General features: G+C 48.8%; 1 protein-coding gene across 4 annotated transcripts in view; it reads right to left on the bottom strand.

The window, feature by feature from the left end:
* Positions 1 to 20: 20 nt before the first annotated feature.
* The window catches only part of kcnq1.2 (potassium voltage-gated channel, KQT-like subfamily, member 1.2), a 140,178-nt gene continuing 124,283 nt past the window's right edge, over positions 21 to 15,915 (bottom strand). For 2 of the 4 annotated variants that reach the window (XM_053885993.1, XM_053885994.1), the window contains one exon: positions 21 to 2,601. In XM_053885993.1, coding sequence (XP_053741968.1) covers positions 2,455 to 2,601 — 147 coding nt within the window. In that variant the 3' untranslated portion in view covers positions 21 to 2,454. The remainder of the gene's footprint in view (positions 2,602 to 15,915) is intronic. The other 2 variants (XM_053885991.1, XM_053885992.1) reach the window with 1 other exon arrangement.

Raw genomic sequence — 15,915 nt, 5'->3', positions numbered from 1 at the left:
ATTTCCATTTTCACTATTGTAAAGGACTGTAACCTTAAAATGTTTTTTTTTCCCAGTCAAATGTTCCTCAGCATCAGGACTAGACCATTGGACGAAATATGATTTTAAAAGACACTTTGTGCCACCAGTGAGCCAGCAGGTCAAAGGTCAAAGGGCCGCTGAAGAAGACGAGCAAACGTACTGAAATGGAGGTTTAATATTTACAGCAGAGCGACAGAGCAGGAGTCTTGTGTCCGGGAGGTCTCACTCGGACGTGCTTCTACAGGACGGCAGTTCCAGTAAGGCCATGCTTTATTTACAACTCTTACAAAACTGTACAGAAGAAGGTGTGTGGGGGGCGACAGCAGCAGCAGCAGCAGCAGCAGCAGCAGAAGAGGAAGAAGAACCACGGCAAAAACACCTTTGCTGCTCCGTGCGACAGACAGGTGCCACGCAGGGATTTGTCCCAGAGTTTACTCCAGAGTTTCCTCTCTCCTCCGACCAAGAATTCCAATCATCTCTGAGGCCAGGAAGGAAAACATTAGTTGGAGCTGTCTGACGTCCCGTGTGTGAGCGGGTAACTGAGGGTGTGAGGGAGGGCGCTGGAAGCCATATACGCACAGCCCGACCTGCGCGCCGTCAGTCGGCCATTTTTCCCCCCCGACATTCCTCAGCTCGGCGCTGCTTCGGGGCTCCGGTGCCGGCACGGGCCGGGCCTCCTCGTGTGACTGACTCAGTACCGACAGACAGGCCAGAGGTGTCGGCAGCTGGAGCCAAGAGACTCGGGCGGATGTGTGAGACCTCGGTCCAGGTGTAGTTCAGCAGGTCGACGTTAGCACCGGAGCTTGGTGACGAAGTGTCAGGAGGACCTCAGTCGAGTCTTTACATTAGTACAGTAGGTACTTAGTTTCAGTTTGGTTCCAGTCCTGAAGTCCCAGTCAAGAGTCATGTTCACACTGATGGGAACTAAACCTGGACTGTTTTGGTATTAGCTTCGTATGTTAGCGAGCTAGCATTAGAGGGGTATCTCAGTCTGTTGTGACCTGAGGAGTCCTGGTAGCACCTGCTCCCTCAGGTTGGGTCCCATGACTCGAACTGTAAACTCATGTAGAGAAGCGGAGCTGCAGGGAAGTGAATGTGGCTGGAAATAAACTCCCTGTGATGAGTGTGAATTCATTTATGCAGCGTGTTATAAAAATAGTCGTGTGAGAAGTAAGAAGCTACAATGACTCCTTGTTGTGTGTGGCTTTGTTTGTTGACGCCGCTAGCTTTCAGCAGGGACTTCCTGCGACTCAACACACAGAGTGAACAGTAGCGCCACCTTGTGCTTGTGTGACCAACAGATCAAGTCAGGCGAGTGTTTACATCACGCCATGGTGAAACGTGGCACAACAAGAGCGTTAGCTTAGTGCAGCGCCCTTCGACTTTACGTTGTGTCGTAACAACCGCGTGACGAAGTTTGTCGTTCCTGAACGCAGCGGACACATTAGCTGAGCGGGACACTGCGGCTTGGTGTCATGTCACGTTTTCCTTGACTGCTAGCTTATTAAATGCCTCAAAATGGCTACTTTACGGAAGTGAAGTGGTGGTTGTGTAGCTCCGACTTGGTGGTGCTCGTGTCACGACAGTTGCTGTTAGAATTCTTATTCAATAGAGAAGTTCCTGAACATGGTGGAAGAATACGTCACTAGCTGGTGCAGTGTTTTGCGGCACTCTGACTTGAGTGGTGTATACGACTCACGACGTGACGCAGCAACAGAACCCTGTCAAGTCGAGGGGCTACACGAGTCTGGGCTAAAGACTCTTCTGTTGGCTAACTGTTGGGAGTGAAACGTGAGTGGGGCGTGGCGTGTGCATTGACTGCGTTTGTGTGGTGCTTTGTGGTCTCTCTGAGAGCCACGATGGTGACGCTTCAAACGGTAGGTGGAAAAGTCGGGGTTGTCCACGAGTCAATGTGGGAAAGAACAGAAATTCAGGAAAGACGCTGCTCTGGAGGGACGTCGAACGCTCGGCTTGTGACGTGCCGGACCAACTTGACCTCTGAAAGACACTCAGATATGACAGGAAACAAAGTTGGTAACTTCTCAGAGAAGAATCTGACCATCAAGCTGTGACCCCAGAATCCAACAAGAAACAAGTCAGGAGACTCGCAGGAGGATTAAAATGTGTTGTGAGTCCAGGACAGGTCGGGAGAGAGAACATTCCTGAACCATGTAGTGACTTCAAGTGTGTATTCCAGGATGAGTCCTATAAACAATCATCTGCAAACACAAGTGGACCAGTTGGACTCGTCCTCCTGGAGCACAGACAGAGCAGTAAAAACTTAGAGGTACGTGTGACGCGTCGCTGCGTCCTGACGGGTCGACGAGTTGTTCGCTCCGAGTGGGTGGGAAAGGGTGAAGCTAGCGACGCAGCTTGGAAGACTGGTGGTGTTCTGTCATGACTCGGTGCAGAGTTCTCTGAGCATCTGTTGGATCAGAGCCCGTCGTCGATGCTCGTCCCCCTGCGCTTCTGGATGGTCACCCTGCGGAAGGACGGCGTGGGCGTCAGCTCCGGCTTGGGTGCGAACTGGTCCCTGAGAATCCTGAGGATGCAGTCCAGCTTGTGGTCCATCTGGTAGACCTGGCGGGAGAGAGAGCAGAGACACACGTCGTAAACAACTGGAACAAAGCAGCCAATGAAGCGCTGTGAAGACTCGTCCGCCTGCCGACTCGTCCGCCTGCCGACCGCGAGATCACTGTTGACACGCTTCCAACCATCCCGGCGGCGAAGGCCTCACCTGGACAGGTAAACAAACTGACATGCAAATACCAGCCCGTCATCTGCATACTCACACACCCAGGATTTACCACGCGGCCAGCGACTTTTACTGAGTCTCACCACTTCAAAGAGACAGACGCAGCGTTAGCTTTGTTCACCCGACATGTGAACTGCAGCCTTCGCAGTGACTCCAAACCACTGAGTTAGTGTGGATGACAACAATCATTTACCTTCAGTATGAGCCAGCAGAGACGCTTCATGTTTGCTAGCTTCAGCGACTCACGGCTTGCTAGAATGTGAGCTTGAAGTTGTGATGTCATCGAGCGGTGGTTGGAGCGTTTAGAGCCTCCAGAGCCTCGATGACGGCAGATAGTAAATCAAGGCTGTAACCAGCAGAGAAGATGAAAGGACGGCGGCGGCTCGCGTCAGACGTGCGGCTGCACCAAAACACGACTGCGGCCCGGCGGCCATATATCTGCCCGTCTGACGGTTTACTTCCTGGGAGTTTTTATAACCTCAACCTTCTTTACTTCTTCGCCTCCCATCTCGCCGAGCGTGAGCCTGATGAGCCGACGTTTTTACGGCACTGCAGGACATCGGGACGCCACCGCTGCCGCTGAAACACGAGCCTGCGCCGGATGATCCTGGCGATCAGCTCATGACGGAGCTTTGCACGACGCTCCAGGGAGCGAGTGTTGGTGAAGCGTGAAACTACAGTGGACTATTTAAGTTAGCAGGTTCATTAGCCATGATGTCACTGTTCTCTTCGACGAAAGAGGAAAAATGCCCGGGACCATTTCTCAACGGAAACATCAAAGGACACGTACATTTTGAGCAATTCAAAAGTTTCAAAACAGCATTTAACACTAAACTTTTTTTTAGATTTATAAACATTTATATTCATTTTACAACACAACAATAGGTCACGTTGCCGTGTTCGTCAACCGCTTCACGTCGTATGCTAGTCGGCTCATCATCAAGGTCACAGGTGACTAGTCAACTATCAGAACAATCGTATTATATCCAGGTGCTGACCGCTGCAGAGCGCAGCCCTCAGCAGGGCTGAGAAGAGAGCTGCACTTTTCTGGGTCCAGGTCTCTGGCTACACTCCCACCTGGGAGACCGTCAACTGTCAGTGAGGGCCCCAGGACTGCGAGCCGCCCTGCCAGCTCCCTGCCGAGCTCACGCTGCGCTCCGTCCAGTCCTGACGGGAAATTAGCTTAATGTGTCTTTCATCTGCTGCTCGCGCCTCCTCAGCCCGAGGACTTGGATGCAACATCTGGAAACACCTGCGCCGACTCTCGCTAACGCAGGGCGACGGCTTCTGTCTTCTTTACAGGCTCCAACTGTGTTTAAATAAACTCTTCATCGGAAAGATTTCTCTTCGCTCCGACTGTCTTCTCCGACAGTGTACGTGAGAAGGAAGTCTGGCTCTTAATAGGACTCTGCCTCACAGCTCTAGTTCATTCCTGCAGCAGGCTGTGATGGAGGACTGAAGCTACCAAGACCATAGAATTAAATAAAGAATAGGTAAACAAAGTAGATAGATGAACAATAATAATAAAATGTATATTCACAGTTAAAAAACAGAACTATGAAATGATATGTTAACAAAAAAAGTACACATCAAAAAACTCAACGGTCAAATATATGACAGATCTTAAATAAAGGTGGACACAATGGTTCATCAAGGCTTTGCAAAGAGTCACATGACTGTCAGTCCTCACAGGTGTAAATACATATTAAATAAAAATAACACATAAAGGAACAGAAGAAAATAAAACAAACAAAAGTCTTGTCTGTAAAAAATGAATCTGTACTGTAAAAAACAAAAATAAACAGTCACAAAATGTTGTCTGTGTTGAAATGTTGAAACTTAACTACAAAAACCAAAGACAAATAATACGTTTAGAAATATATATCACGGTCAATGAAATCATATGAAAGAAAAACCTAGACAGTTATGGAAGCAAAAACAGCCACAGCTCTACGTGACTCACACGCAGTTAAACAACTCAACATTCTTCAGAGACTCCGTGAGTCTGTGAGAGCCTCGAACATCTGACAGCGTCTGAACTCTGATTGTCCTGGAAGCCTTTCATCCGCACAAATAACTATGGCTGTTGTTTGACCGACTCTGGTCTGAGGGACTGTTCGGTGCCTCGAAGTCAACAAGTGGAGGAACTCCTCCGTGGGTGTGTGTGTGTCAGAGGGAAGCCCCGGCTGTCTGGCTGTCACACCAGCTGACTGTCTCTTGTGACTGTCTCATGTTGTCAGAGAAGACAGCCGGGTCGTCACCTGTCGCCGGATCACATGTGTTTGCCCGACATGGAGTCGATGACACCAGAAACAGAACACACGCTTATCGTCCCAGGACGCGCTCCAAAGGTCAGAGAGTGAAAATAGAACAACTGCGTGTCATCAGCGCAGATGAATCGACACACATCTATCTTTAACAGCTCAGCTCCAATCCACGCCTCCATACTACCATCCCACCATCTTTCCTCTGATAGATAGATAGATAGATAGATAGATAGATAGATAGATAGATAGATAGATAGATAGATAGATAGACAGACAGACAGACAGAGATAGATAGATAGACAGATAGATAGACAGACAGACAGACAGATTAGAAACATAGATAGATAGATAGACAGACAGACAGACAGACAGAATGATAGATAGATACAATGATGAAGGAGACCATGATATTCACTCTGAGCAGGAGACCAGACATGGGGGGGGGAGTTGACTCAGGAACTCCCTTCCCCACCGGCAGGGTTCGAGCGCCGGGCCCAGAGTCACAGCAGCTGGGTGTGGACCTACATGTCAGCAGCTGTCAGGAGAACTGTCATCTGTCAAAACACGGCGCTGGGTGTTCTGAGAGGAGCGTCCCTGACACGCTCGCTGAGGTCATGTCGAAACCAGCTCCCCGCAGGGCACGTCGCCTCACATGAGCTCACACTGTTCGCTCCAGCCATGAAGTCCCTCACACAGCCTGGACGTCCGGACTACACTTCAGCGTCAGTCGTCTTCTTCCCCTCACAGGCCTGAATCCACACACCAGCAACTCCAGCGCCCTCACTTCCTCCTAAAAGATCACACTGCCATCTGTTGGCCGCCGGCCGCAGGGGAACTGAGGCCACACTTGGAGTGGAGATAGGTGTGGGGGGGTTCTGCGAGGAGCAGAGACCCACTGACTTCATCTCACTCCTCCAGTGGTCAGTGCAGGTCCTCTCCCGCCCTCCCTCCCTCTCCCTCGCGCTCTCTCTCTCTCTCTTGCTCAACATGAGTTGGGAACGCGAGGCGGGAGCTTTCCTTCTGCCAAGAAGGAAAAAGGTTGCGCACTCCAGGAATGTCTTGGTTCTCTGCGCCCGAGCTGCTCCGCAGAACCAGATTCCTGTCATTGAAACGCTCCCCAGACAATGGCTTCAGAGATAAGAGCCGAACAATCGCCGGCCGTGCACGCCGCCGCCAACATGTGACCTTTGTTCCAGTCGGCACGACCTGGCGGGCCCTCGTCCGCATCGCTCACAGTTACTACAGCCACAGGATGGGAGGAAATGTGAGCGAAACAATGCACTCAGTCAATAAAGCTGTTTGCGGGAAGACGAGTCACTTCACATGAGGTCAGAACTAGTTCCCTGCACTTGAGCTTCCAGGTTGGCCCAGCAGCAGCATCTCTCCTGGGTCTGCACCGGGGCCTCCTCCCAGAGAGGCCTTCCACCATGCTGTTCCCCATCTCAGAGAGAGAGGCAACCAACGCTGGACCCACCAAGGCACGGAAAGAAATCCACCAGGCTTTTTTTTCTTAGTCTTTTGGCTCAGCTCTTGGTCCATCCAGAGATCCAGCCTTCTTCATGTAGATTCTTGAGCCCCCGTCTTCAACTGCACCCCAGTTACAGACCTCACAAGGTGCTTCATTGTTCATGAACCTAGGAGGTATTGGGGTTGTCGCTCCTTTACGATCAGGCGTAGCCACAGCAGGTCTTCCACCTTCACCTCCAGTCCTCATGTGCTCCAGCAACCTCATTGGTCGTCCTCCTCTTCTTCATCGCCAACATTCTGGGTCCAGCGCTCACGCAACACTCCACAAACCATCGGGGTAAATGGCGCAAGCCTTTGCAGTTCTGTGTGCAGAGGCCATCCTGTACCACAGAGCTGGGAAAAGTGCGGCCCGGGAGCCATGTGAGACCCCTGGCCTGTGCTTTCGTGGCCCTCATGAGGTCAGACTAAAGCTATACAACTGAACTGATGACATTTTTCTGACTACCGTTTGTATTGTTTCTTTTGTAGCATTTCTATTTCAACAGTTATTTTAACTATTTTTTGTGTTTTTTGTTATATATATAAATATTTAAAAAATGATTTCCTTTTAATATTTCATAGATATTTGTGATATACAAGTAACATCCGACTTACGTCACTTCCTACGTGACGTTCCTACGTCACCGTTTATAGTGTGGCCCTTTAGCTGGCCACCTCTGCTGTACCACGTCGAACAGAAGGTTCGTCCGAGGCGACCGGTGTTGTTTCATCATTCAGAGAGGACCAGGAGTGAAAATCCCAAATTCCCCTTATCAACCTGCCTCGCCGGGCGGTGCCGGCTCAGATTCAGCGCCGGCCCAGCGCCTGCCAAACAGAATGGATTCTCTTCAGCGTCGGCAGACACAATATGGCCTTTGTGTGTGTGAGAGCGGGTCGGAGGTAAGTGGAGGTGTGCGGCTGGATGGATTGCATCTGGACCGGGCCCGAGGAAGGAGGGAGGGAGAGCGGGAAATGGCGGTTATTTTTTCTCCGAGAACAGGAAACTGAGCACCTGACGCTGGTGATAAGTATCGCGCCACGTGCCGCTAAACTGCAGCCAAAGCTCTTTTCTGTCGCTGGTCATGATGCCGCTGTGTGTGTGTGTGTGTGTGTGTGTCCTCTGAGTGGGCGCACGCTCAAAGCAGCTTTTGTTCTCAAGACTTCATTCACGAGGACGCACACCCCCTCGGCTTTTGACTTCATATCAAAACATGAATTCAGATGAGAATGTGCTGAGCGGCTCCGTGGAGACGGGACTTCGCTCTCCCTCAGGACGAAGGTTCCGGGTGGGAGGGCCATCGTGTCCCTTCGGTGACCTGAAGCCCTGAGTGGACATCAGAGGTGCTGCTCATGCTGCTGAGACGTCAAACACTTGTGTGACGGCGGTGAGGAGACGGGACGCAGCCTCTGCTCCACTGACCCTTTCTTTAGCACCACACGCCGAAACCAAGAAGATACAGCCACTTTTCAGAAACGCAGAGGAGAGTAGAAAAGCAGAATAAAAATGCAGTAAAAAACCATCACGATGCCAGAATGTAGCGAGGCCTCAAACCCGACACCAACAACCCTGAAAGCTGACAGCAGCGACGCAGTAGGCGCCATAACATCTCTTTTCACCGAGCGGAATAAACGCAAGCAGTGCTTGATCTTCACTCTACAAGAGGAAGCAGCACTTCATGCAGAAAAAGTTCTGACGTTACCAGCCGAGCAGAACATGCTAGCACGACAGGTTGCTCAGCCCCGACACAATATCTATGAAGTAGATCTTCACCAGTAGCGAAATGAAAAGAAAGTGACGCGTAACACAAGTCTACATGAGAATAACCGAAGACGTGTTTCATTTTGACATACTCCGTAACTTGACTGGGGTCCAGTAAATGACAAGCGCTAGTGCAGCTAAAACGCTAACCCAGTAATGTACAGTTTAATTTCACCTTTTTACCAATTCTACTTTCAATATTTACGAAAATAATGGGCATTTAGCGGGGTTACGTCGATACAGTCGGTGTTTGCATTAGCTTAGCATCTGGTTGCAGCGGATGAAAAGTTTCATTTTCAAGTGCACATTTTTAAACTTAGCTTGGTTCTCCTTCACTTCTAACACCTTCAGTGTCCGGATTGTGTCCAGATTTTTCAAAACTATTTAATGAGTTTTGAAAGCAGAACCAATGACTTGACTTACTGACTAGCGGAAAAACAACTTTTAAAATATTAACAGTCTGTAACAACAGGATTTGTTGTGAGGTTTATCACGTTCACTTCAGCGACTCAGCACTTCTTCTGCGTGTCTCCTTGAAGCCCAAACTCACTCCTTCGTTGTTTGTCATTTCACAGGAAACGCTGGCCATAAAAACACAGTGGTGTCCCTGTGTGTGTCTGGACGCTCCACAAAAGCACAGCCGTAACTCAAGACGCCAAACTTTGATGTTGCAGAGGGAGCATATGAAGACTTTCAGAGCGTTCCCGCTGAAATATGGCAAACATGAAGCAGCCACAAGAAAGGCAAGGCCGCGGCTGATAAGAGAGTCGGCCCCGCTTGTTTACGCGGGACAAAAGGCCACCAGATTCACATGTCGCTGGTGAACACACGTCTGACATTCTTCTTTTATGAAGTGAAGAACTGGCAGCGCGCCACTTGAATCGCCTCCAAACTTTAGTGTAAACAGAGTGGCGGATTGGCTCCTCTGGCCTCCATCCGCCGCGAGGATGCCGCCACACGCAAGTCACATGACGACACCGAGCACTGGACCTTTCACTGGTGATGTCGTAACCAGATGAATTTGCCGTTCAGATCTTTGCCTGACACAACAGACTGAGCTACTGATGACATCACCAGTTCACACCGGGTCACAGCGTGGATGGCGACACGAGTGGGTCAAGTCTGCGGAATTATATCAAAGCTACTTCCAAAGAAACGTCAGGTTACTTGACGTACATCTCCATAATCTGATGCCTCCACAATGGGACTTTACCGTAATTGTAATTTTCAAAATGTCTGCTGACAACCACGAGACGTGCGGGTGTGTAATCTGAATGAAATTATAAAGTGACGTTCCTTTAGATTTGATGTAATCCAGGTTGAGTGAGAGTAAAAACAAGTCCTCACAGTGAAATGCAAGCCATGCTAACTGCATTACCGCTCAGTAGTGATGGGCAGATGAGGCTTCATGAAACAGTGTTCCCATTTTCTGAGCCCACTAGATGTCACTCTTCACTTTAAAATCTTTGTATTTGACCAGGCATTTACAGGAAACCACACCTCATTTTTAAACCAACAGCGCCACCTACTGCACTCTCAAAATAAGGACACTGTTTCATGAAGCTTCATCAGCCCATCACTACTGCTCAGATATGAACCAGATTGGGCCGACAGTGGGACGCTAACCAGGTGAAGACACTAGTTAATGGTTGACCAGATTAAGAACAAGTCCAAGCGTGACCTGACTCTCTCTGTTGACACTGACTCGTTCACCAGGCTGAACTGATGAAATCGCCTCTCAGATGGAGTCACTGTTTCCAGCGTGACTCCGATGGTTATGTTCCTCAGGTGGAGTCAGGGATAATCCGGATTAATCCATTTTCCCAAAGTCAGTTTATCATGTAAATCGAGAAGGATAGTTCATGTTAATCCAATATGTAAATCAGAACAAGTCGATGATCAAATGTTTTAGGTCAATATTGGTCTGCAAACAAGACGGAGGCGGTGATGCCACGTTGGATTATCTCCGTTTGTTTAAGAAGATGGCGCTGATAATGAGATCAAAACTGTTTCAGAACTCACGTGTGGATCACACCACTATTCATTATGAGTAGATTGAATATTTATTCACTAATCTGACCAGATTAAATGCAAAATTGATGATGGGAAATCTGAAATATACAGTGATTTAAGCTCCATCACTAAAGCACCAACCACTTCTGTTGAAAGTTGAAACTTATTGTTGACTTTTTAATCCGTTGTCAAACATTAGTGTGACTCGACACGCTGCCAAGGGACTGAGGTTTTTTAATATTCAACGTTTTGTATCATTATTACGGTGTCTATTCTTGAAATCTAAGATCAGCCTCCCTCAGGTCTCCTTCACTAAAATCAATCTCATGATCAATGATCAATTTTCTGATCAATTTTGACATTTTTCTCGGGTTTCATTCATGTTTTCCATTTCCAAAAGACCATGAGGAAGGCAAACCCTTTTTGAAAGAGTGTCTCCAGTAGTCCTGACCTCTATTCTAACAGTTCTTGCACAAATAAACAAGACATTCTCCAAATAATAATTCTACAGACGACAAGCTGCATGTTCTGCCACTGCAGCCTTTGTTTTGGACCTGTATTCTGACTGGTCAAGGTCCCTTTTGGAGCTTCTACCAATCCAGAATCCCTTTTCAAAGTCTGGGTGCCCCTGCTCCGACCAAAACCCAGGACCTCTTTTCTGCCTTTGACCAGGATTTCTGTGCTCTAGGAACTCAGCAACATGGTCACCAAACCAATAAAGGCCACGTCCCTCTGATAAGCAGAGTCCGACTCTTGAGCAGAGCAGGCTGTTCCGACAGCATCTAAAGCTTCCACAGCATCTCACATGTCTTGGACTTCTGAGACTGCTTTGGTGTTTGCCATGAGTCTGTTGGCAGCCTCCAAAACTTGAACAGTATTAACTGTACTGCAGTGGCAGAATATGCAGCTAGTCGTCTGGAGAAATATTATCTAGAGAATTTCTTATTTGTTTGGACTCTTTAAAGACTCTTTAAAAAACCAAGGGTTTTGATTCTTACACCTTTTGAAACCCTTTCCTCAAAAGGATGAGTTTCTTTGAGTGACATGCCACTCCCATATATGGCAACAATCTGGTGTAGGTCTAGTTTTGTGTTGAGTATAGTGAAGGAGACCTGCGCTCGCCAGGTCAATATTCTCAGGTAATCTGGCGAAGCAGCCAGAGAAACGGCGTCACCTTGATCAGGGACTTCAGAGGCAGCGGGCTGAGTGTGTCAGACAGGGGAGTGTTTATGAAACCCCCCGCCCCAGCTGCCCCCCACCCTCCGCCCAGTGCCAGGCCCTGGTGGCGTTGTGGCGCTGCACCAGCAGTCGCCAGTGCCTCGCCACGACGCCGACAGTCCACCAACACTGGCACTTTGTCTGCGCCGTCAATGGCCCAGTCACTCCGATATTATCAGTGACATGGGCCAACATGTGGTCCAGTGGGATGCAGCCGCAGTACATTATGACCGGCAGCCCAGGCATGGACGGGTCTGAAGCTCTCTGGTGGGCAAAACCACCGTCAACTGGATTAACTTCATCTGATTCTTGGGGCACAGTGAAATCATTTGGAGAGTGAATCAACACGTTCGGCATATTCAGATGAACATGTGGGTCCAACGAACTATGAAAAATGCTATGAATTTATTGTTATGGATTAGATTTAATCAGTGAATCGAACCAGATCCTGTACAGCAGGTGCAGTAGTGAGGCGAAATCACAATCATGCTCATTCCAAACGTCTTATTCACTGTTAAAGTGTGCTTTTTGAATGAACACGGCTGCCATCGTATCCATGATAATCCAGTCACATCATCACATCGACGCAATCAGATTAGCAGTTTGAGAAATGATTAACTCAGTCAGGAACAAATATGGAACAGACTCAAATCTTAAACTTCACTGTTGTCCTAATCTGACCAAACTCTGAAGGAATAATCCAAGATCTTAGATTAACCATTTACAGTAATCTCAGATTAACAGCGTTCCACTTCGTCCGCTGTGAACCCTGTTCACAAATGAATGATGTAGAAAATAATGTTTGGCTAGAATGAGAGTGTTAACCTAATCCAGCGAATATGCCTAATTGTCCTGCATCTTAATCCCGTGATTTATCTTGCTAGTAAAAACTACAGTAATCTGAAGGCCATCACAGTTTCTAATCTAATGGTGAGCGAGGAATACAGTGCCACAGCCAGGGAGCGGGCCTCACAAGTGTGCAGTTGAGAGGACTAATCTGTGTGTTTATGGCACATGTGGGGACCCCCCGCCCCTCACACACACACAGCTGTCGGCCCGGCCCAGACAGTAGACTCCAGAACGTGCCAACTGTCTCTGGGTGCAGCCTAAACACAACCAAAGCTGTTCCCTTTTAAAGCAGCATTAAATCAATTATTTCAGTCGGAGGCACGCGCTGCTCCGGCACAGCTGGAGAGTGACGGACCGACAACAGTCAGGCGGCCCATTTGGCTGCCTCCAAATATAGACGTGACCCCGAGCCTGTTGCCACGCTGTTTACAGGCCTTTGCCTCCAGATACCTCACTGTATGAGGCTTGAGATTTCTTACGTGGCTCTCATTGGAAACGCCTTACACCGCCTAGTGGCCGTCTTGTGAAAGACACTGTCAATGAAAGCTCAAGTGTTAGCGGTGCAAAAAAAGATTCCACCTTAAATTTCCCTGCGTCTGACCCAGGCCTCCTCCTAGTTGGACATACCGCACCATGGAGAGCTACATCCTGACAAGATGGCCGACCTTCTCGCCCTGTCCGTATGAAAGTCAGGAGGGATTTCACCAGATGACTGTTGCATCTTCTGGTGGCATATTTGACCATCGTTGCTACAGGTTCAACAGAAGTGTCCTGGCAGCTACAGTGGTACCTCGGTTTTCGAACGTACCGGACTTCGAACTAAAATTTCGAGATGTTTTTGCTTCGGATTTTGAACAAAAATCCAGAACTCGAACGCCCCCGAAAAAAAGCCGGAAAAACATAACGTGCGCGGACCGATCAGCTGAGCCATGACGCGCTTTGTTATTGCGTATAACGCAGCCTCTGTATGCAGACGTGTCCCGTTAGCTCCATTTACTGACTGTTTTTTCTTCATATTGAGGCGTAAAACCTTTCCTGTCTCCACACTGGACCGTGGTAGAGTGTCACAGCACGCAGGGTTTGATGTCCTGTTGTCCGGACCATCATGATACTGTAAACCACAGCAGCTTCCCGCAGGGTCCAGAGAGACCCTCGCTCTGTGGACAGTCCAAAGACAGTCCTTTTATCAGGGACGGCCCAAAATCGAGCATTGTTTGGTGCCGCGGGCAAAAAAAACGGGTCCCACATTCTCTCCTAAAGACCGACGTGGGCCTGCCAGGCCTGGCAGACCTGACAAGACATGAAACCGATAAGGCCAGATGGAAGCGTTCCACTCATTTGGCCAGTCACTGAAACCTGCATGAGATATTCCTTGTTTACTGGCTCCCAGTGAAAGCAGCTTCTGTGTCCGAGTCCGGACTCGTGTCCGTTTGGTAATTTCCCAACTTATTAAAGCAAATCATTGTGAAAGTGGACAAAGCAGGTAATGTTTCCGTTTCCCAGTCCAACTGATAGAAGTTCAGCACGGTTAATGACCGGCTGAGTGCGCAACAGGATCCGCGGGAGTCCAGTTCATCGCCATGGCAGCAAGCGTCAAGCTCGCTAGCGACACCCAGTCGACGTTTTTCATCATCGTAGCCATTATTTCTTTATTCATCAGAGCAAATGCTGGAAGTCAAACCCGGCCAAACACGAGAGCAACTCTCTTCTATGTTGCAACGGTTAGTACTCAAGTCCGTCTGAGTCATCTGAGTTCTTCAACTGAAGAACCTCGATTCCAAGTAGGTGAGAGCTGTCTGGCAATGAGTCACGCCGCACCACTAGCACTTCAAATGACGACCATGATTCAGTGTGACTGACATGTTGACAAGTCCCCACTTCCCTTCTGACACTCCTTTCCAGAAATAAAGTTCTAGAGGAAGCAGAAATTACTATTTAAAGAAAAGAGTTGTGCGCGTTTGAGTCAAGACAGGATGTGTCAGCCCTGTGTTTCTCAGAAGCTCACTACACCAGCCGTGACGTGCGGCAAGAGACTCAGCGACTTGCCGTTGGCGAAGTGAAGCCTGTTGTAGATGCCGGAGTCCTGGCTTGTGGGTACCAGAACACAAAACTCTGCGCCTACAAGGCGGTGATTTATAAACATATTTATGAACTGAGGCAAAGCTGCTCTCCTCAAGGCAGCCCTCTAGTGGACACCAATGCCACTGCATCTATAAAACCTGTTAACCAGTGTTACCACAGAGCTACTCACACCAAACCAGCTAAAGGCATCTCAGCTCGCAGACGTCGGCTCAGCGTTAGCAACAACAAACATCTGTTTCGGCCAAACTGCGCATGGATTCTGCCGGTTTCCACCAGGACTCGGCAGGGGTGTCTTTTATATGGCGGGATTAAACGGCGAGCGCGGCTCAGCCTTCAAAAATGCCTGATGGTATATTTCCAGTCCAACATCTGTGGAGTATATTTCATTAGATCCTCTGGCCCGGCGCTTTAACAAACCCCAGACGCTGTATCATAAATCCAGAGTCTTAAACCTGCGAGATGCTTCCAACGATGACATCAGCAGCGTTACTTCACCGATATAAAAATAGAGGCAAGCAGTGTTCGGGCTAATTAGAGGTTACAGCAGAAGCAAGTGTGACAGAAACCATGAGAAGAGCGATGTCGGCCGCCCAACACACTGGGTACCAGGTGCCTTCGAATTTTAATATTTTCCACGAGTGGAACGTGGGACTACTACAGTGGTACGTCTCTCCAGAAGGGAAGAGGTGCCCGGTGCGTGTCCAGCTCTGAATGTGCGCTTCTGTGCAGTTTGGCTGTGACAAAGTCATAAACCAAGTCACGCTCTGTCCCAGACTGGCCTCATCCCTGTCCCAGCTCCAGCCCACAACAGGACATCAAACCCTGGAGTGTGACACTCTACCACGGTCCAGTGCGGAGACAGCTGCATACAGAGGTTGCGTTATACACTGTAACAAAGCGCGTCGTGGCTCAGCTGATCGCTCCGCGCACGTTATGTTTTTTTCCGGCTTTTTTCGTGGGTGTTCGAGTTTGGGATTTTTGTTCGAAATCAGAAGCAAAAAAATCTCGAAATTTTTGTTCCAACTCCAATTTGTTCGAAGTCCGGGACGTTGGAAAACCGAGGTACCACTGTAAATGCTTGATGATCTTCCTAGCAAAAGCTTAGCAGTATATTGTTTTCTGCTCGCCAATACTGACGCTGTTGTATTATGTTGTATTATGGTAAACACAGTGTAACGTAATGATATTTCAAATGTGAAAACAATATAGGGTGAAAACCAGACAGCAGGTGAGCGGAGGCCGGCGCTCGTACGTCCGGCTGGTGGTCTCATTAGCTACTAGAGTGTCGGGGGCGGAGTCTATCTCAACTGCTGGGGCAAGAGGCGGAGACACCCTGAAGTAGTCGCTGACCCATCTTAGGGCACAGAGTCCCACCAGTTCACTGCTGTATGGTCTGGAATTCCAGGAGAAAAACCTCCTGTCAGGGCAGAGTTGCCTAAACCTGG

The sequence above is a fragment of the Synchiropus splendidus genome, chromosome 14, assembly GCF_027744825.2.
Source record: "Synchiropus splendidus isolate RoL2022-P1 chromosome 14, RoL_Sspl_1.0, whole genome shotgun sequence".
Lineage (NCBI taxonomy): Eukaryota > Metazoa > Chordata > Actinopteri > Syngnathiformes > Callionymidae > Synchiropus > Synchiropus splendidus.
Note: the sequence above shows the minus strand (reverse complement) of the source record. Positions and strands in the feature narration are given on the sequence as shown.